At 41.0% G+C, this 22382-nt stretch overlaps 1 protein-coding gene and 1 long non-coding RNA gene across 2 annotated transcripts in view; both read right to left on the bottom strand.

The window, feature by feature from the left end:
• Positions 1-315: 315 nt before the first annotated feature.
• The window catches only part of LOC112673591 (SLX4 interacting protein), a 183808-nt gene continuing 161741 nt past the window's right edge, over positions 316-22382 (bottom strand). The window contains 5 exon segments of the mRNA XM_035705383.2: positions 316-4553; positions 4556-5074; positions 5077-5118; positions 5121-5191; positions 6312-6412. Coding sequence (XP_035561276.2) covers positions 4474-4553; positions 4556-5074; positions 5077-5118; positions 5121-5191; positions 6312-6412 — 813 coding nt within the window. The 3' untranslated portion in view covers positions 316-4473.
• On the bottom strand, positions 9909-21883 carry LOC125753564 (uncharacterized). The gene is made up of 2 exons (XR_007405680.1): positions 14772-21883; positions 9909-14093 (listed from the first exon to the last, which is right to left on the bottom strand). It is a non-coding gene; the product is annotated as an uncharacterized LOC125753564 (long non-coding RNA).

Raw genomic sequence — 22382 nt, forward strand, 5'->3', positions numbered from 1 at the left:
CCTCTCACAAGAGGGATCTATCTTAGCTCACAACTGGAAGAAGTGGGAACATATCTGCATTGTAAAGACCATCCCAGAATCGTATGGTACAATTTAATCACAATACCCGAGACAGGGTTTTCCAGACCTAGGTGTTCTAAAGCAGAGCTCCTTGGATTATTTTAAAAACAGTGTTTGAAATCACAGGGTTGCTTCCAGGAGGAAAAAGTCTCTAATAGAATGTAATTTTAAATTGCATGTTCAGAAAAGGGCATTTTGGATATATATTTCTTGGGGCTAACTCACTTGTTTTGAAGAAAAGTGATAACACACTAATTTAATTTTTTAAACAATTTTATTTATAAGTGGGTTCATTTCCTCTACATACTACTTTCACTCATGTACTCTCAGGCACATTCAACTATTTAAACTATTTAAATAGCTCAAACAAAACAAACGACAGGATAAGGGCAGTGGGAAAAAAGAACACTCAAGTGATGACTGCAATGTCTGGCTTTTTAACTTGGTTCTGTCAAATCCACACCTACAGTCATCTGATCATATGCTTTGGAGTCTTAGGTATGGTTTTATTGATTTTTGATTAATTAAAAAATCAAGATTTTTGATAAGTAATTCTAACGGCAATTATAAAGCAATAAATGGCAATATTATGCTGCAAAATAAAACTTACATAATGTGGTTAAAGCCCAGTACTGAGTTGTTCTCCACAATTACAGGTAATAATTTCATCTACCCAAGTCCTCTCTGTTAAGTGCACACACTGACATATATCCGTTTCTTATCTTGTTAAATAAATACAGAAACCAAATTAGAAGTTCTGCAGATTTCTGAGAATTTAATCGTATCATTAAATTGTAATACCAATGATATATATATAGTTAGACTTATGTCCTGAGCAATTATGTGCATTAACTTCATTTTACAATGCTTAGTTTACTTAAGGCAGATTTTACACTACTTAACAGAGATCAGCTTAATTTTGATTTTTTACTTGCTCCACCATGTTTCAATTCATTAGTGTTTCCATAATAAGGAATGAACTCTATTGTCTTAACAAACCAAGCTTGGAAATTTCTTCATAAGAGAAAAGAAGAAATTAAAATGATTTCCATATTCAAGTCATGGAATGCTGAAGAGAGGACTTTTGGCTCTTAGGAAAGGCATTTGTTACCTCCAAAGGAAGGCCACTCACTAAAATTCTGTGGAAATATGACAGTGGGGCTGCCAAGAAGGAATTCAAGGAAACTGGGAATGGCAGCACTGTGATCCCAGGCCATTCTCTTGGGCACAGAGGTTTCCTTCCCTTATGTGCTTTGCCCTTACCAAGCTCTCAATAAAAATCAAAGGCTGTGACATGCATAACAATTCATGCTCAAATCCGAACAGGACACCAGAAGCAAACAATTAACGGTGATCACATTGTTGTCCCCAAGACATATCTTGAGATATCTCCTTCAGACACAGACTATGTTCTCCATAAATCCAACTACAGAGTTTTCCATGATTCTTGCTTTGTATAAAATGAAATACACTTTCTTACTTCTTTAACAAAAGTAAACAAAAAAGCTGTAGCCCTCACTCCTCTCTCCCCAAATGCTGCTCCTTGGCATTTAACAATTTATATGCATAGCTGGACAACAGTTAACCTCCAGGGGCAAAGAAAAAAAAACATGTAAGAAAAATCACACTGACTGTTCTCAGACGTTTGTTTACAAACACTTAAAGAAAAAACACAAAACACAAAACCCAACATCAATCTATTAAAAAGTCATCTGAAAGCACATGGATGTGACTTAGAAGCCATGACATTGAGAAAGCGAGTTCAAAGTTGTAACATTAACCGAATTGGATCCACATTTCTCCCAAGCATCAGAATTACAGGAACTTGAATATAAATTGAGTTTAGGTTATTAAGTAAGTGGTTGAAGAACTTGTTCTTTTTGCCTAAGAATACTGACAGGCTTTCAGATTTTCAGATGCGGAATTAACAAGATTATTAAGAACGTCTACACACATACTACTCCCAGTCATAGAGAACTGTGCATTTCCCAGCTAATAAGCAACAATAAAACCTGGCAGCCATTTTCCCCTTTGTACTTTCAAACATCCAAAGAATCACACAACCACTCAAGTAATAAGAGATCCGGGGGTGTTTCAGACATGTGGAAGAAAATGCTTAAAGGCAAAATTCCTCAAACACATGCCACAGTGTGGAAACGGAGAGCTGTTCCCTCTGCTAATCCTGTCACAATCCCATGGACTTGTGGGCTGTGAGAAAGACTATCAATCTACAACCAAAGGTGCTATTTTCCCTCTTACGTCAAGGTAACTGTTATTTCCACAAATATACCAAACTCTAAAGCCAACGCTGCTCTTGAAAGAAAATCATTAAATCGCAAGTATTGGCTTTACCCACTGTGCAAGCCCCTGTTAACAAATGAAATAAAAACTTTTCAGTTAAAACCTTCTCTCTGGCGCCTCCATTTCAAACATCTTCTAGTTCTGGGGTAGGCAGCAGCTATTGTTCTGAAATGGTTGTCCTTTTTATTCTAGACTCTGTTCCCAGGAGCTTATTGTTTCTTGGCCGATCACCTAGGTTATTATTTGTACACCTTCTCTTTAAACTGTTCCAAGAATTCTGTTTAAGAAGATTCAGTGACACATTCTGCCCCTGTCCTCAGTGAAGAGCACACCTGAGAATAGTTGTCACTCTAAGAGAAGGAGCCCACAATGGAGCATTTCCATTTTGGGCAGTCTAATCTACTCTAACTGAATGAACACAATCTGCTCCACTGTGGTTAGGACTCTGCTGGGCTCCCTCTTCTCCTATAGAATGCTTTGACTGGGATCAGCAGAGAGCAGGAAAAAAACTGTAGGAAGAGGAAGACACTGGTGGGCAGGGTATGTTCCTGGTGTGGGTGGTGAGGCTGGTACCATGAGAAGGGGACAGGTTTCCAGGCAGTGTGGGGAACATCAAAGGACTAGCATATACTTTCATGGCCAGGCGTACTGACCAACATTGAATTTCACGACCCAAAATGGTGTCATGAAATATGGTTGCCTCTTAATGAGTCTTACCCTATAAGTGGGAAAGGAATCATGGGGAAGTAAAAAAGAGCTAGGAGAAACCACAATTAGTTTCAAGCATTCTGAACCACCTACACTGTGTCTGTTTCCATATTCTTTTATTTCATTGGGCCTTTTCTGGGTTATTTTTCGCTAACTCCAACACTGGGAATATACTTGATGTTCCTTGTTACTAGGGAGGTGCTACTTCAAAGGACCACACAATGTTGAGCAAAAAAAAAAAAAAAGATATATTTGATGGGTGGCCTTTGAATATGGTTTTTCCTCTATTTTAGAATGAAATTGGGTTAAGAAAATCTTTAGTAGGTATCCATCCAAAATAAGTCATTGCTATGATTCACTTTGTGACATTTCAGCAAGCCCACTGGAGACATTAGCGGGTGATACTGCAAATGGAAGGCTCCTGTTTTGAAATCTAAACTGCCTGTAATGCCTTCCAACTGGGAAACTGGAAACTCTGGCCACTGAGTTCCGCTTGGGTTCTAATCCTTCCTGAACCTGACCAAAATCTTAGAGATGGGGGCAAGGGCAGGGACAGGGACATGCCTGGGTTACAAGTGAGAGTATGCCTCTCCCTCCACTGTCTTCCTCTAATGCTGAGCCAAATTACCCATAAACGTCTAGCACTTCTTAGGGTAGGTAATAGTCTATGGCCACCACGCTGCAGAGAAGCCGGGAACTCAGCAGCTCATACACTGAACCTAGGTGTTTTACAAGTTTAAGGTAGCATGAGGGGGTGCCTGTCCACAAGTGGGCCCCAGCTGATAAGCTGGAGGCTATGGGAGCCGGGCTGGAGAAAACAAACACTAGGGAGTCTCTAATTAGTACAATGGTTCTCAAATGGGAGCATGTTTCAGAATTGCTTCTCATTTAGTAGGTCTGGGGTGGGGCCCAAGGTCTGCATTTTTAACACATTTTCAGACAATGATGCTGGCCTCAGAACCAGATGTTGTTGAGGACCACTAGCCTGTTCCTTCACTTCTGCTCAATTCAGGCCGAGGAACAGGAGAAGAAATTGTACCTATAGATACAGCACTGTGGTACTGTCTTCATATGGTCCACCTTACAGTTGCACAGTGATGAGCCACAAAGGCATATGATTGGTTTCTTCGTGAAGTTCCTTCAGGGATGCGGTCATCCTTGACAAGGTGAATGGCTCTGAAGACAATTATAAAGTATGATGAGAAATCAGCAATGTTGTTAGAAAAAGCACATAGCCTCCTGGAGATGAATGTGTTAAAAAGTAACCTGCACACAGATACCTATTTTCTATACAAAATAATCACTCTAATTCCTTTAACATCATGGCAGCAGCACACCCCTCTCACTTTCCACACCTTCAGCCATTATACACCCAAATACAACTTTGCAATCCCCTTTAGTAGGTTAGTGGCCTCTTTCATACTTCTTTCTTTTCTTGGTTGGGCTGCCCCGGATTGCAGATAATCTTTCAGTGTTTGTGGCTGAGCGGTTTGCTGTGCCTGCTCTGGTTTATTTTTTGTGAGATGTAGGGAGGAGAGATTTTCCAAAACATGCAACTCTTCATTAGATGTCGTTTTTGCCAAACCTTGTTTCAAAAGTAACCCCGGATCTGACAGCTCTGAGGCTGGCAAAACTCTGACAGCTTTGCTTTTTTCCACTATTATTTCTCTTGGGACTAATCGATCACTTCCAAGAGAAACTCTCTTGTGGTGGTCGACGTCTTCTGCAGAGCCACAGTTCCTGCATTTCTGTTGTGTTCTGGCCCCTTACGGACTTTGTTTTGGACCTGGTGATGCTGACTCACAGCTATAGACAGGGCTCCTGCTTAGAAGCCCTGTCTCTAACCACTCCCCAAGATGAGGTTTTTGCTGGCTGCTAGTGTCTTCTGGCTGCTTCTGATGAACATTTTCCAGCTTTTGAGCAGGAAGCCCCCAGTGGCTCTCAGCTGCCTTTATGTAATCTTTTGCTTGTCCCGTGGACTCTGATGGGGGACTGGCTGAAGCCTGTCACCCCTCCTCTTCACTAGCTCCACAATCACTGGGTCACTGATGTTCCCACAATGTCCCTGCTGTTCCATGGTCTGCTCACAACGCTGCTGCTTTTTGTTTCAGTTCTTTTCACACTAAAAGAAAGAAAGATTGTTTTGTTTTGTAAAGTGTAATGGCATGCTGTCCTCCAATTCCTACAATCCTTGTCACATTTCCTATACCCAGAAAAGGAAGTATGTGCTACCTTTCTTTCTCCCTTACCTCCCTGGCAAATCTAGAGAAATCCCCAAGTGTTATGTTAAATTCAGACTGGATCAAGCCATAGCTGTCACATTTTCCAACACAAGAGTTTTGTTATTAGGATACATGAAGACAGGCTTTGTTTACTGATCACTGGGTTATCAATGTAGTTATATTGGAGTTACGATGGATCTATTTTAACTAAGGCAGACAGGTATTCATTTCAGATGTTAAGGGTTAATATTGCCTAAAGTTGATAGATTGATTTCCTTCCCCCAGAAGTAAATGACCAGACACATCCAAAACACAGGCTGCATGTGTATGCACATGCACACATAAGGATGTGCTTGTACACACATACACACACCTTTTCTACAGCACAAAGTCAATGCAAACTTCACTCTGATTGTAAAATTCACTTTGAGGGGCAGGGCAGGAGCTGCCTGGGGAGAATTAAAGAGACCAGACACTGACTTCAACACAGATTTGCAGGCTTGTGAATAGCAAGAAATTTCTTAAACCACTAAACTCAAGACACTGAAGCTGAAATGTTTATTTTGGCTAAGCTTTAGTCTGGAAACACACACACACACGCACATGCACACGCACACACACACGTATGTTCTTATTGTTTCTAATCAGGGCATGAGGATCATCATAATTATACTAGAATCGGAACTTGCATTTAGCAAAGGAATGTATTTTTTTAAGATGGGTCTGTAGGCACTTGGAAAGTTGTATGAAACACACCACCAAACAGGTGCTTTTCATCTTCAAAGCACTTGTCATTAATTACTTCTTGCAACACACCTGTGAAGCAAGGACTCATTCCCCACTGTCCAGAATGCAAGAGACAGGAAAGTAGAAGAGCAAGAATGGGACTTAAGGGTAAGGTTGATGCCAGGGGGCTTTGTGATTAATTTCCAGGAACTCCTGTTGAATTCTACACCATGCCACATATCTATACACATACACACAGTCAAAAAGAAGGAAAAGAAAACTTGTCAGACCTACATTTTTTTCAGAGCACTTCTCTTGCGCTTTGCACTGGGAGGAAGTGGACTCTCCGCACACTCAGCAAAATAATCAGACGCTCCGTGGAGAGCTCCTTCCGTCTACTCCAAAAGATAACAAAGGTTCAACCAGAAATCTATTAGCTGAACATGAGGAAAAACAGTTATACTCTGAATGCCCCCAGTGAATGGATTTTTGTGAAGACTAGGTGAAACTACGCAGGGTTAGGCTATTTTAATTTTTTAAATCTAGCACTTTTTGGTAAATTGTTACTTTTTTTTGGACTCCTACCCAACACAGTTCATACAGTGATATGCACCACAAAATACAAGATTGTAAGAGAAAGGATGTTGGTTCCAAACCATCTGGGAACTCTTGGCCAATATCTTTATCTCTGCAGCCCAAAGTGTGATGAAGCCCAGAATCATGGTGCCAGGCAGCAACATGTTTGTGAGCTCTGATCTTCCAGAGAGACCTAGTAGCACAGTGGTTTGTACCCTGATTATCCTAAGAATTCCACACATTTTCTCTACCTACAAAAATACAAAATGTGGCCTTTATAATAGTCAAGGCTGCATAAAGAGTTACGTCTTTTAATACTGGTACTTTGAAAACTGAAGTCTGTGATTCTTAGCTACCAGAAAACTGGGAGTTATGTTCTTAAACTAACAGCACTAACACAGTTCTACATAATTCGTAGATTATCTGTGTATCTATCCTTACATGTTCCCATGGAAGCTTCATACAGAAGTACTTCTAAAATGTCAAAAACTCCCAACCTTTGCCAACATTGACCTGTTTCATAGTTTTAGAATCATTTTTTTTAAATAAGCAAGTAGATAATTGAGACAAGGTGTTAACTTTTCTCATTTCTTGGGACAGTAAGAACCCTTCTCCACCAAATTCCATAGTAAAATGTTGAGGCCATGAGGAACAATTCTGGGAAATTATCAGTAGGTTTCTTGCTTTAGACTTCCATTGGAATTCATTTATTTATTATTTTTAAAAAGATTTTATTTATTTGACGAGAGAGAGAGAGAGAGAGAGAGAGAGTGAGTACAAGCAGGGGAAGCAGCAGGCAGAAGGAGAGGGAGCAGGGTCCCTGCTGAGCAGAGAGCCTGAGATGGTCTTGATCCTAGTACCCCAGGATCATGACCTGAGCTAAAGGCAGATGCCTAAGCAACTGAGCCACCTAAGAGCCCCTAGACTTATACTGGAATTTAACAGTGGCAGCCACCAATATGATGCATGGCTGCCCCACAGGCGGGTGCTGTGCAATCACTGCCCTGAACCATAAGTATGAGCCTTTAGCTCCCACTAATCCTGCCTATGGTTTCAGACCTGGATCAATGTCACTCATAGTCATATCCAGTTATAACCTAAGTCAGTTCTAAGAGTTAGTGAACAGGATATTGTAGGTTTTATTGGATTATACTGCATTTTGATGCTTCTCTCTTTCTCCCCTTAAGACTTCCCAGTTGACTAAATAAGCTACAGTTTTAAAGTTAAATGAGAGAGAGATGAAGGGGGAGGGGGAAAAGAGGGGAAGAGCTTTGAGACAGAGAGAGAGAGAGAGAGAGAGAGAGAGACTGAGATTTATGTGTGAAACACTTCTAAACATGCCCTATAAGTACAGTAGATTTTCCCCTTACGACCACACCCTGTAAGTGCTGTATTTTCAGAGCTGAACAATTAACATAAGGAGCATGAGTCAGGCTTTGAACAACTCTGTGGGAACCAGAAAGCCTTTTGCTATTAGGAATGATGTAAATTCCCCAAGGCTTGAAGAAGTCCACAATGGAAGGCAGACAGGGTCATAAATAACAACAATGGATACTGCGTAGACCACATAAAGTATGATGCCGCGATAGTGACACTCTTCAAATCTCATACTTGATCCAATCTCTGCCTTTATTTATTTATTTTTTAAACTCAGTTTAAAGAGCATGATGTATTTCCTATGGGAACTTCAAAAACTTCTTTAAGAAACATGACAATTGACTCTTGTCCCAAATTCCTCTGATCACAAACAATGAGAGAAAATGTCCTTGGAAGGAGAAGGACAACAGAAAACGTGATGGAATGACAGAAGGAAATGTCCAGTTCAAAAAGTGCAAAACCTGTGACTTCGATTTTAAAAAAGAGAGAAAAAGAAACCAGCAAGGCAGGGTCTCCTGCTTACAAATTAAAACCACATTTGGCAATTTGTTGAAGGAGGCATATTTACATTTGTATGAAGACTGGGTGGGCAGGAAAATAAAAAAAGCTTAGATTCCTTCTTCAGTCCTTGAACTGTCAGATCTCATTAGAAATCTCTCATTCCTATTTTCCTAGGGTCAATTCATTCCCCTTCGTCACTAAATCGCAGCCCCCGGAGCCTACCAAACAAATATTCCAGAGGAAGCAGAGATCCTCTGGAATAGATCTGGGAACAGGATTTCCCAAGGGAGTTGTCCTGATTACTAATGGCTTCTCACATCTGGCACCAAAATGTAATCTGTGGCTTATCCAGAGTCAAAACTCTAAGGTACAGACAATGTGTGCTCAGAAGCACTTCTTGGGTTTACTTAAATGACATGACTCCTTTTTAGATTCTGCCTTGAATAACAACCCAGACATCTTCTGCAAAGAATACACACAAACTCAATATACTAAAAAAAGGTCACCAGTTGGCCATCCAGAGTCCAGAGTGCACAGTCCATGGGGACTCAGGTATTTAAGAAATAGGTTAACCAAGGGGTGCCTGGGTGGCTCAGTCGGTTAGTCATCTGACTCTTGATATCAGCTCAGGTCATGATCTCAGGGTCCTGGGATGGAGCCCACATCAGGCCCTGTGCTCAGTGGCAAGTCTATATGGGATTCTCTCTCTCTCCTTCTCCCTTTACCCCTCTCCCTGCTCACTCTCTAAAATAAAATAAATCTTTTATAAAAAAAACCCTCAAAATATCACTAAAAAAAGAGAAAGAAATAGGTTAACCAAGGGACTCTCTTTGGGCTTTCATCAGTGATTCTTCTTTTTTTTTTTTTTAAGATTTATTTATTTATTTATTTATTCGAGAGAGAGAGAGAGAGAGAGAGAGAGAGAGGCAGAGACACAGGCAGAGGGAGAAGCAGGCTCCATATAGGGAGCCCGATGTGGGACTCGATCCCGGGTCTCCAGGATCATGCCCTGGGCTGAAGGCAGCACTAAACCACTGAGCCACCCAGGCTGCCCTCAGTGATTCTTCTTAACCTAAAGGCTAGCTCTGAGTCTAGCTAAGGAATAAAATTCTGTAAGTAACATCACCTGTTCTGTCCACTTGTCACTCATTTACTTTATATATATATATATACACACACACATATATATGTATATATATATAATATTGAATTTTTATTTTAATTTTGAAAGGGAAAGTTCCAATATCTACTTTAAATACCTAGGACAAAAAAACATTTTTTTTTTTTTTTACATGAGACAAGATACAACATAAGGATTAGTAAATGCACTCACTTTAAAAAAACAGCAAATTTTCCAGTAGTATTTAAGAAGAAATAGTCTAATAATTGTCATCTTGGATGGTCTCTTCAGTTAATATGGCTTTGGCTAAAAACCTATTTACTTTTTTTTTTTTTTTTTTTAAGATTTTATTTATTTATTCATGAGAGACACAGAGAGAGAGGCAGAGACACAGGCAGAGGGAGAAGCAGGCTCCATGCAGGGAGCCCAATGTGGGACTCGATCCCGGGTCTCCAGGATCACATCCTGGGCCGAAGGCAGCACTAAACCACTGAGCCACCCGGGTTGCCCCCATTTACTTTTTAACTTTTGGTAGTAATGCTTTGATTTTAGTTTTAAACTTTCCAGCTGTAAAGAGTGTCTAAATATAATTCCAGGACAAAGCCAAAAAGAAGTAGGGCAGGGCCACAGGCCCCAAAGGGAATCAAATCCAGGGGGACACATTCTTTGGCAGACTGAGCAGCCCAGGCAAGCTCCCAGAGCAAGGGGTCAGGTCTTGTCACCATCCCCAGGGATCTTCTAGAGTCTAGTGGATGCATCCTGAGGCTAAGGAAGCCAAAGCATGCACACCCTAGTACAGGTCTGAAAGGAAGGTTGAATAGGTGAGTGTTTAAGTATGAAGATGGGTGATGGCACCTCAATGCTGTCTGGTCTGACCTGAGAAACACATTTTACATTTGTGGACAGGAAATACTACCAAGAAAATCCCCACCAGAATTATCAAGGCAGCCAAGATGCACTTCATGCCTCTTAATCAGAGAATGGGCTAGACTGAAATGTAGTTAGAAATGCTGGTTGGTGTTCAGGTTACAAAGGCAAATCAAAATCGTGGATAAATCAAGGTGTTCACTCCATGTGACTTACTGAACACCACTTTTGAATAGAACAATGTTGGGATTAATGAGGGATGGGAAGAGAAGTTGGCCTAAAAAGACATAAGGAACACATGCTCTTGAGTTTATAACCTTCTCAAGGAGTCTGTAAAACAGAGCTGAGGCTCCCAAAGGCTACTGGGAAGACTGGCACCAAGGGAGCTTTTCAGATACATAGATTCCCAAGACCCATCCCTGGCAGTTCTGATTCACCAGATCTAGGGTGGGTCCATGAGATCTATATTTAGGTTCCCAAGTGATATATGTGAAAAATAGTCGACAGAGCAGAGCAACAGATAAACAAATGTCAACTGGTATGCTGAAGCGGTGTTGGCAAAGTGTGGTGCAGTTACCTCAGGCATCAAAATTATCTCGGGAGTTTGTTTGTTCACTAATGCTCAGGATTGTACCCCAGATTCTACTGCATTTAGATCTCCAGGGGGTAGAGTGAAAGCATATGCATTTTAAGCAATCTCCCCAGGGATTTTTTTTTTTTTTTTAAGATTTTATGTATTTATTCATGAGAGACAGAGAGAGAGAGAGGCAGAGACAGGCAAAGGGAGAAGCAGGCTCCTCTTGCAGAACCTGATGCAGGACTTGATCCCAGGACCCCGGGGTCAGGACCTGAGCTGAAGGCAGACACTCAACCACTGAGCCACCCAGGTGCCCTACCCCCCCAGTGATTCTGATACCCAGCAGAGTTAACAAACTTCTGTCCACTCTAAAGTGGCATGGGTGGACTTGATAACTGAGTGGAGTCTGGCAGAAGCATCCAATCAGACAACACTGAACTCTGTATTGAACATTGTTTTGAGGCCCTTGTGGAAAAGGATGTGGACTCACAGAAAACATCCATGCTCTCATGGAGTCTCCATCCCATGGGGAAGACAAGAAACAAATAAACAAATGATGTGTCAGAAGGTTGTGATGTTATGAGCAGAAATAAAACTCCAAAGTCTCTGTTTTAGATATATTGGTGGGGGAAGGCTGTAGTAGGTAAGAAGATAAGCTTTACCCAGAGATCTGAGTGGAAGGGGAGCCATGTGAACATAGTGTATCTCGGGCAGGGAGAGGTGTGAACATCAAGGCTCTGAAGGCAGTGTGCCTTGGGAGGAGGGGAGAAACGGCAGCAGACCAGGGGAAGCCGCTGGAGGGCAGGTATCAGGGGTGCGTATGTATTGGTGATGGTGAAGGGGGCAAATCACATATGGCTTTTGTAAGGAAGACACATTTTATTCTAAGGATGATGGTATGCCTTTGGAAGGTTCTAAGGAGAAATGTGACTTGGTATTTTAAAAGGATCACTCTAGGTTCAGCAGAGGGACAGGTGGATGCGAGGACAGCAGTACTGAGACTACTGTAAGAGTTCACTCAGCGATGAGGGATCTTCAGGAGCTGATGATGGTAAGAAACGGTTAGACTAGAAATACAGTTTGAAGGGAGGCCCAATGGAATTTGTTAATCGATTAGATATAGTTGGTCAGAAGAAAAGTCAAGGATGACTCCAAGATTTGTGGTTTAAATAAGTGGGTGAAGGAAGTTAGCTTTTACCAACACAGGAAGTACTGGGGGAGGGGTAGGCTTGGGGAAATGGAACCAAGAAATCAACCTTGGATTTGTAAACTTAAAGAGTTCTCTTGGGTATCCATATGGAGATGTTGAACAGGAAGTTAAGACACAGGTTCCAGGAAGAGAAGGGTCTGGGCTACAGACACAAAGTTAGGAAGTCTGTGAAGATGGTATATAAAGTCATCAGTCAGGATGACTCCACTACGGGGCGAGTTTGGATGAGTAAAAAAGAAGTTAAAAAGATGAGTAGGATTCAGGAAAGGAGACCATGAGGGAGCCATCAGTGAAGAAAGAGAAACATCAAGATAACATGATGTCCCTGGAGGCAGGAGAATAAAGTGTCTCACTGAAAGTGACAACCTCATCAAATGGCTGCCAAGCAATTAGGAGTGAAAACTGACCAGTGGAAGGTGACATGACAGAGGCTGTTTTTGGTGAAGGTCTGGGACCCAAGCCTGTTTGGGATGGATGGTTTCAAGAGTGAGGTGAAGACATAGTAGAGACTAGGGGTCTCTAGCAGGAATATAACATTTGCTGTTCATGTAACTTTAAATTTTTCTACAGACTACTAAAAAACTAAAAGAAAACTGGTAAAATTAGATTTCAATAATATATATTATTTAGCCCAACATTAAACATTACCATTATAACATGTAATATAAAATATTGAGAAATTTTATATTTTTAAGCTAAGTCTTTGGAATCTGGTATGTTATTTGACATTTACAGGACATCATTTCTGATTCACCACATTTCAAATGCTCCATTGGCTAAACATGGCCAGTGGCTACAGTACTGGGCCTTGCAGGGCTAGTTACTTTTGAAGGGTTCTACAATAAGGGGGAGCATGGAAATGAGGTAGTGGCTCGGCTGGGGTGGTTAATGGAGGGGGCATCACTGATGATTCTGAGCATATTTAGAGGATGTGATTGGCTACTGTGTGCCAAGTTTCAAGTGGCATCAGGCACTATTTCAGAAGTTTTGCAACTATTCACCAATGTCACCCTCAGAAGAGCATGGTGAGGCAGGTAACATTGTTCCTCCCACCCTCCAGCGACCTCACCCAACATGGAGAGACAGCATGGATAGCAATACCACTACTCATCTGACAAACGAGGGTTCTGTCAGGAAAATCCTGCTCCAGCTTTCAGCCCCAGGCATAGGCCCTGGGACATCAGTATTAGCCCTAGTTGGAACGCTGGGGAAGGTCCTTGGGGCCACAGCACCAGACTACCCAGGTCACTGCTAGAGCCCTGTGGGTGCATCACCATCACAATGCAGTCCCCCCTCCCCACCTCCCTGTGCTCCCTGCCATCCTCACAGCCACACTTAGAAGGGATAACAGGAGTTATCCCTCCACACTCTTGCTTCCAGGACTGCAGAACATCCTGCCTGATATGAAGGCAATAAAGGGAGAAGGCAGGAAAAAAAGCTTTTCAATGCCATTAAGGATTTTCTCACAGTAGTACTGAATGTACTAATGTGGTGTTCAGTCTTTATCTTCTTTTAGATCTGTTTTCTTATGCTTATGTACATGAGTTTCCTCTGATTGTTTTATTCACTCCTACATGAAAATAATTAATAACCCAACCAGAATATTTTAAAAGTGGATAACTCATAGTATACTAGTCTTAGGTCACATTCAACATGTTCCTCTGTCTGAATTCTTTGTGATCACACATCTCCAGAGTTGATCAAATCAGGTTAACACTTCTGGGATTAGAGGCAGAGCACAGCAAAGCAGGAGACAGAAGCCATGGTCTGGTGTTCATCGGTTGCTTGTCCCAGAGCCCGTCTCTCAATTCTCTGATTAGGGGGCTTCTCATCTTCCCTTCGGGATGGCTTGGGAAATTTAAATGCAGAGAGGTGTATGAAGCACACTTTAGAAACTGGAAAGTGCTAACACATTTTCTTGACATTAATGGTAAAGAAAACCTGGTGCCCATGTAAACCATAAAGGGTCTTTTTTTTTTTTTTCAAGATTTTATTATTTATTTATGAGAGACAGAGAGAGAGAGAGGCAGAGACACAGGTAGAGGGAGAAGCAGGCTCCATGCAGGGAGCCCGACATGGGACTCGATCCCAGGTCTCCAGGATCATGCCCTGGGCTGAAGGTGGCACTAAACCGCTGAGCCACGCGGGCTGCCCCATAAAGGGTCTTTAAGGAGGCAAGGCTGCCTTGCATTTGTAGAGAACTTATATAATTATTTTATCCGCCATCTCACCAGAGCCTTACTGAGTTATTTGGCAGGCAAGTTTTGTCCCTCTTTGACAGACAAGAAGAACGAGAACCAAGAGACTAAGTGCCTAAGGCCATACATTTAGCTGGGGGCAGAACTGAGTAGAGAAGGATTGGCCCTCTGTGTATGTAGTGTTCTCTCCACTGTGCCCAGTGGGTCATCTGCCACCACAGTCAGAGATGGGAGTTGTAGAAAGAGTATAGGATGCTGAGTCAGAAGTCCTTGGGTCTAGCCCCCACTTGGTCTCTTCCTTGCAGTAAAAACTAGACAAGCTACTTACCTTCTCTGAATAGCAGTTTCCTTGTCTAGAAAAGAGGAATGATAAAAACATCTCTATGGCAGATACTCATTCATTTCCTGGAAATAATACTCAGATTTTGTCTCCAGTCCCTATCCAGTGTCCATGTATTTCCAGAGGTCTTGTCTCCACACCAGACTCCAGAAATAGGCCCGTGACCCTATCCAAACCAATCACAATACTGAATTCATGAGGCTCACAAAGATGCATAAGCTTCAGCTGGCCTGGGAAGAGGCCCACTCTCTGTTTCCATGGACCTGGCAGAGCTAGCAGAGCCAACCACCACGTACAGGCTAAGAATGAAGCCAACACTGTGGAAGGCAGAGCCAGAAGATGTGAGAAATAGTCCTGATGATATTCTTTGTGCTTCTGATCAATAAGCCATACCTGAAGTCTGACCTTTACAGGCACATGAGCCAAAAACTTTCCTTTTTTGCTAAGCCATTTTGAGTTGGCCTTCCTGTCCCTTGAAAACTAAAAGGTTCAAGACTGATACAATCTTTTCTCAGGTTTGTTGCATTGAATAAGTTATTGTATGTGACAGCTCCCTGCAAACAATAAACGCCTTTTGCAAACAATAAAAGCAGAGTAAAAGTAATTTATTATCAACTTATTTGGGCAGCAAATAATAGTATTAAAGTATAAGCCTAGACCACTTTCAATTCTTTATAGCTCTGTGATAAGGTGAAAAGAAAAGTTATTCTTGAACTTTAGTGTAATGTCCAATGATTTTATGGAGCATCAGCATTCTGAAATGTGACATGCTAGTGAAGGTTGAGTCACTTACAGAAAAGCATCCACAGCACAGCATGAATTCTGATAACGACCACAATCTTAGATCGCGATGCACTGTAACCATACAGAAGCCACATGTCTTAAAATGAGGAAGAGGTCTCTCTTTCCCAATTTTCACTTCTAAAATTTTCTTAATTTAGTAATTAATAAGTTATGGAAGGAAAAAGGATACAACAGGTAGGATATAGTAGTAATGAACAATTAAAAGAATGAATATAAACTACACATAATTACATATATAGACTAAAGGCACTGAAGAAAAAAGAGGTCAAATGAAAGGGACAGGAGTATCTCATGATTTCCACTGTAAAATGAAGTCATTTTCTCTAAAGATGATAAGGATGGAAGACATCTGTACTGAAATACCACAGACAAAGCAGTCAATATAGAGACTAGCACCAAGTGAGTCCTCATGGGACACCCAAGAGGCTGATGTGACCTTCCCCATTTCATAGATGAGGAAACTGATGCCCTATGAGGCTAAGTCATTGTCCAATTCCCACAGTGAGGGACAAGTCTTTTGCTTCACTCTGTTTCTCTGGGCCAAGTCCCTCTTCCAAGCCCTCCTTTTTTCTGCCTTGCTGTGAAAGGACAGATCTTTTTTTTTTTTTTTTTTTTTTTTTTTTTTTTGAAAGGACAGATCTTTAAGGAAAAGTGGAGTGCAGCCTTGCTGATGCTGCTGCGTTGATCAGTAGCAAATACTAAATTTTAAAATTTTCTTTTATTCTGAATTGATGACTATTAAACTGTCTTATGTAGATCTAGGGAAGTACCAATAAATAGCTGCAAAGAATGTTAACCTGAAAATGAAATCAGTGAAAAAAAAAATCAAGGAAGTTATTTTGCAGGAAGTACACATTTCACAGGGATTTTCCAGTTTACATTTACTTTACCCTTGAGAATCTAAAAATAAACCCTGAGCACCCTTAAGCCCCACTGTCGAAGTCTCTGGCCTCATATAAGCATGATGAAACTTGGATGCTTTAAAGAATTTGTAGGTTTGGGACCTGTGCTTCTTAATGATGGTGGGGAGGTTTGTTGACCACTCTGAGGACTGAATGAAAGCCATTTAACTTTGACTAGAAAACAAAGAAAAAAAACCCCAAAACTTTTTTTTTTTTCAATTTCAGGGAATTCATGAATCATAGGCTTATAGTGCCCAGTTTAAAAGCAGGATGGAAAGATCTGTGAAAAATAGGAACTTAATGGGAACTACCTCAGGCAGAGAGATACCCCACCTTTAGGGGTCTCCTTATTAAAAAATACCTCCTCCCACAGACACCTGTGGTTGAAAAATGCCAACACCTGCAGAAAGGTTGCTAGTCCTTCATTCAAGTTGATGATTTTTTTTCCCCCTAACATCTCCCATGGTGTGTGTGTGTGCCTGGACCAGGTGGGAGAGGAGGCAGGTGGGTAAATGTATATCCAACCATGCAGGTGGTAGGGCTGGCCAGAAGAGGGCCTATGGTAGTCCTGGACACCAGTGGGAAAGAGGCAGGAGAGCCAAAGAGAAGATATTACAGATGACTGTCTTATTTCAAAATTCTACTCAGAGCTGGCCCTCTGCCCAGGGATGCAGAATGAATAGCTCTTCCCATTTTTCTTGAACACAGACAGCAAGACCCCCTTTCCAAGACTCCCATCTCATGACAGTAACAGCTTCTGTGAACTAGTCTGGGAATCTCACCCCATTTATGACACAGTTTCCTTGGGAAAATGAGTACTGAATTCTAAATCATCTGCTTCCTAAATGAACTTTCTAAACATAATCCACTTACACGTCAAACTCTATCTATGCTTCACTGTGGGTGTTCAGATGAACACATGAGCTTTTACGAATTTGGGTCTAAGAAGTCTGTGGACTCCCAATTCCTGTCCCTCAGAGAAGAAACCAGGCCCTTCCTCCAAAGCCGTATCTCACTGTGAGTCTACTGGCAGCTATTAGAAATGAGAGGTATTTTAGCTCGTGGTCTCTACCCCTCCCTTCCTCCTCTAGATGTTGGTTAACAGAGGTCCCACTGAGGTCACGAGTTAATACTCTCATTGCATCCCTTCTTTACCACTGACTTGCTGACTAAATGAGGATTTATCACTTAACTTTTTGATACCTTTCTTTTTATAGCTACAAAATGAAGCTGGGTTGGCAAGTGGGGACAAACAAAAAATGAGCTTCTTGGGAAAATAATATGTGCAGATGGATATTCCATTTCTAGCAGGCAGGGTAAGATACATAGCAATCTGCTAATCTGGTGTTAATGACATTTAAATTAACTCCTCTTCAGGGAGGAATGGAAATGATAATAATTAATACTGAATAAGTGCTTTCAAGTCTAGAAGACATTTTTATATTCACTATCTCATTTGATCTTTACTAAAACTTGGGAAGGCTTGTATAATAGGCATTGTTTTTACCTCTGCTTAACAAGCCAAATGACTTGTCCAAGGTCATCCAGGGAGTGAAAGAGGCAGTGGTCAAAGTGTCAGTGGTCAAAGCCAGGTCTTTTATTTTCAAGTTTGATCTCTTTTCTACTTGTTCTATGTCCTGCCCTATTTTTCCTGATTCAGTCTATCATCTAACTGGTCAGCAAAGGAAGATTATTGGTCTGCACTATGGACAATAAGCACAAAAGATGAGAGGTCCCAGAGACATCCTATTCTAACTTATTCTATCTAACTAGTCTAACTTAAATATGTCCTATTCTAGTTTATCCAGCCTAACCTATTCCAAGTCAGCAAAGGGCAGTTCCTTAGGGATGCTGGAAACAGGAGCATGACCCATCTCGTTCACATATACTGCTGGCTCATCATTGGGGAGGATTTTATTATTAGGAAAGGAAAATAAAACCTCAGGTTACTGCAACATATAAGCAAAGGATAAACTTTTTTAAAAATTTTATTTATTTATTTGAGAGAGAGCAAGAGAGAGCGAGCGAGCAAGAGCACACAAGTGCCAGCAAGGGGAGTAGTGGAGAGGGAGGGGGAAAGAATCTCAAGCGGACTCCTCACTGAGCAGAGCCCAACATGGGGACCCCAAGATCACAACCTAAGCAGAAACCAAGAGTTGGACGCTCAACTGATTGAGCTACCCAAGGGCCCCAAGGACAGTTAATCTTTAAAAAAATGATTTCACCTGAGAAAATTTTTATCTTTTTTGTCACAGTCTAGAAATATGTTCTAGGCAGACCAAGCCAGCCAAGAAGATCTCATCCCTACCACCAGCATGTTCATTATGACATTGCACCTGACAATCCATATAAGGGCAGGTGTGTGATGGCTCTAGTTTCCAATTCAACTCCATGGGAAAATAGCCCATCTATAGGACCTACTTAAGGTATAGCCCTAATCTGTTCCTCAAATATCTGGTGACCATGTTCTGACCCTGAGCACTGGCTTCAGGAGAGGAGGGGAGGCAGAAGGCAAGATAGTGGGCATTAGATTAGTCCTGCTGCTACAGAGTCAAAAGGAGAGTCTGTTCCCTGGAGAAGCCTTCTGTTTGTGTGCACTCAAAAGTGAAGCCTCCTTAGTTGAGGCAGACTGAGCACGTTTATCCTTTAAACCTAAAAACCACAATTATGACAACACTGATCAAGATACAGAATAAAAACTACCTCATATTACAAACTAAAAAAAATTCCAAAAAACACAAGAAAAATATCAGTGACTATTTGTCCAACTTTGAAAATCATTAACACCAAGATTATCAAAGGCAGAAATCATTACGGAAACCATAAAATTGAAGACATACGCAATGTCATATAATTGAAAAGTTAATGATAAATTCACTAAAAGTTAACTTTCTTTACTATGTAAGAAGTTTTTAAATAGCCAGGAGTTGGTGAAATACAAAAATACCAATAGAAAAATGGACACAAACACACAATTCACAAATGAATGGGTCCTGGCTAAAATAAGCACACAGTGACCTCAGCTATCAAGTATCAAGCATGGAGGGGTACAGACTAGGTCATTAAGAAAGGCTGTCTTTAGGCTGGGAGTTGTGGATAATTTTTGCTTTCTTTGTTTATATTTGGATTCTAGAGTTTTTGTACAGTGAACATGGACAATTTTGGTAAGCAGTTATTAAGTGAAAAACTAAGTTCAGAACACTGTGGGAAATGTGAAATATAGAAACAACCTCTTCTCCCTCAAGGAAATTTTCCTAGTACTACAGGAATCTCTGGTTAATTTACCATCAGCATTGTTTAGGAAATACAGTAAGATGAGAAGAATGGATTCTTAAAAAGCTTATGACACATCATGAAAAACCTAGAAAAAATCCACCACTTAATTTTTTGATACAAAAAAAGTTCTTTTCTCGAATGATCTGATTTATATTTATGCATTAGTTCCCTTGAAAACTTTAATCTATAGGTAAGAGTGCAAAGTTAATGCATAGTCAAACTGTTAAGTAGTTTATTTCTTCTAAAGGCAGAAGGTCTGAAATGTTTCTTTCTATATTCTTTTTATTTTTCCTAAAATAAAAAGTAACTCTACCCCCTCATTTTTATCACGTTTAAATCTACAAGTGAGGCTCTCTTTGGTACAAAATTATTTTCCCATTTTTATTGAGCTACATTTTCATCCACTCCCTCCGACAGAAATTCAGTGTGAGAAAGGATTTTTGAGATCATTTGATACCCTCCCCCCTTGACTGAAATGAGGGTGAAGGCCCACAGAGGTTCAATTATGACAACCAAGCTAAAAATAACTCAGGCTAGCATAGTTTATTGCTTCTTTAGACTTGTTCTCATTTCAATTTTATACTCATAAACTAGCAGAATTCTTTTACATTATACAGTAGTTTGACTTATGAGTTCAGCTGAGTGCTTAAAACACTGTCTTCTGTCAGGACATGCCGGTGATCATCCCCCGAGCTGATGCTACAGCGATGAGTGCAGAGCATGTGTGACTGGTGTACATCTGCACAACTTCGATGGTTCCTGTCACAGCTTGGCCACAACCCCCAATGAAGCATAAGGCAGAGAACTCAAAAATCTTACTTATATACCCACTTTCAGGCAACACTGGTAAACTAAATGCCATTTTTAATTTCTAAAAGAATCACAGATTTGTACAGCTTCGTTTTTTGGGTTTTTTTTTTTTTTTTTTTTTACAGCTTTGGTTTAAAAGTAAAAGAGTAGTTTAGAATTTTGAACTTTCTTCTGAATAGCACAGGATCCAAGTGAACCATTAAGGTGCAGAATTGATGCATCTTTAAGAAAAAAAGAGGCTCTGCGTGAATTACATTTTTTTTTAGGTCACCAGAGTAGCCTTCAGTACCCCGATCTGGCAGATTACAAGCTCCTTGAAGGCAGACTACAAGCTTCACTTTCTTATTTTGTCTTTGTTTTCCAGGGCCTACCAGAGCTCCTGGCAAAGAGTGAGCATTCAGCAAATTATGATTAAGTGCGATGGTAAGGACAGATAGGAAGGATATCTGGAGCGTAGGAGGGCCTGTAACCAATGCCCTACCAGATTACAATGCTCTACCTGAAAGGTCCCAGATATATACAGAGTTCTAGTTATACAATAAAGTTATTACTTTGTAGAGTAATTACTTTGGTGATTATGGGTTATTGATTTTAATAAAGAAATAATAAAACTAATGAATAATTTTTAATTTCCTCAAAGCCCCAGAGCTTTACATCTGAGGGGGAAAAAAAGCAACCTCTACACAGGGACATGGGTTTGTAAATATGAAAGATAATCCTGTTGAAATGGAATATAACTGCGTGCAATCAAAATTCACTTTATGCTTTTCATGTTTCTAGGGAAAAAGGTAAAGGGAAAACAAACGAAACAAAACAAACAAAAAAAAAGGTAAAAATCCTCAGAAAGACTTCCCAGCTCCGTTCCTAGCAATAGGTCAAAAACCGAGGCTACAAGGGCCTCAAGATTTCTTATGAGAAACTGTAGTAAGAAAAATATAGTGACTCATCTCATAATAATGCCCTTTCTTCCCAAAGTACACATCACAATTTCCACATCCCTGGCACAGGGGCACTCGGTGCAGAGCTATTGCAACACGGAGCATCTCCCTGCACCAACACCCCTCAGTGGGTGACAGAAATGCCGATGCTGGGGTAACAGACCTCCCCAGTGCTGGGGGAGGGCATTAGGGGGTGGCATGGCTGCACTCATTCTGCCCTCCAAAGAAGGGAGATTTCTCCCTTTGTATTGCTTGATCTGGAACAGTGGTTCTTTTGTACAGCCACCTTTAAGCACTGGGGAGCTAAGTGCAGCTGGCTTCCTTCTGCACAGGCTGAAATAATCCCCTGGCAGAGCTGTTCTGAATAGGCACTCCCAGATTTCCTAACCAACTGTCATTTAGATACTGAGGAACCAAAAAGAAAAAGAAAAGGGGGCGGGGGGGGGGGGGAGGGGGGGAGATGAAGGAAAAGGAATCTGCTACTCAAGGCACAAGCAAGGGGCCCAGGCTTTTGCTTAGGTACTGGCTCCCTCCCCTATCACTTCTGGGGCCATGGAAGACTGTGTTCAGTAAATACTGATAGGAAAACAATTGATGTTTATTGACAAAAACACTTCTCCAATACAGCTATTTAGGAAGCCAATTTCCCAGGCCTTGCCCAGTCAGACATTCCTAGAGAATAACTACCAACAGAAAGGAGACAGATCCTGCCCTTTGGTGAATATCAATGTAAACTGATAAAGAATTCAAAGCTTTCCAGAAGTTCAAGGAATACTCACACAGCCAGATATCACTGGCTTTGGGCATTTGAAGTATGTAACAAACAGTATGCATGCCTTCTCTCTGATAGATTTAAGGATGGGAAGGAA

The sequence above is a fragment of the Canis lupus genome, chromosome 24 (assembly GCF_003254725.2).
Source record: "Canis lupus dingo isolate Sandy chromosome 24, ASM325472v2, whole genome shotgun sequence".
Lineage (NCBI taxonomy): Eukaryota > Metazoa > Chordata > Mammalia > Carnivora > Canidae > Canis > Canis lupus.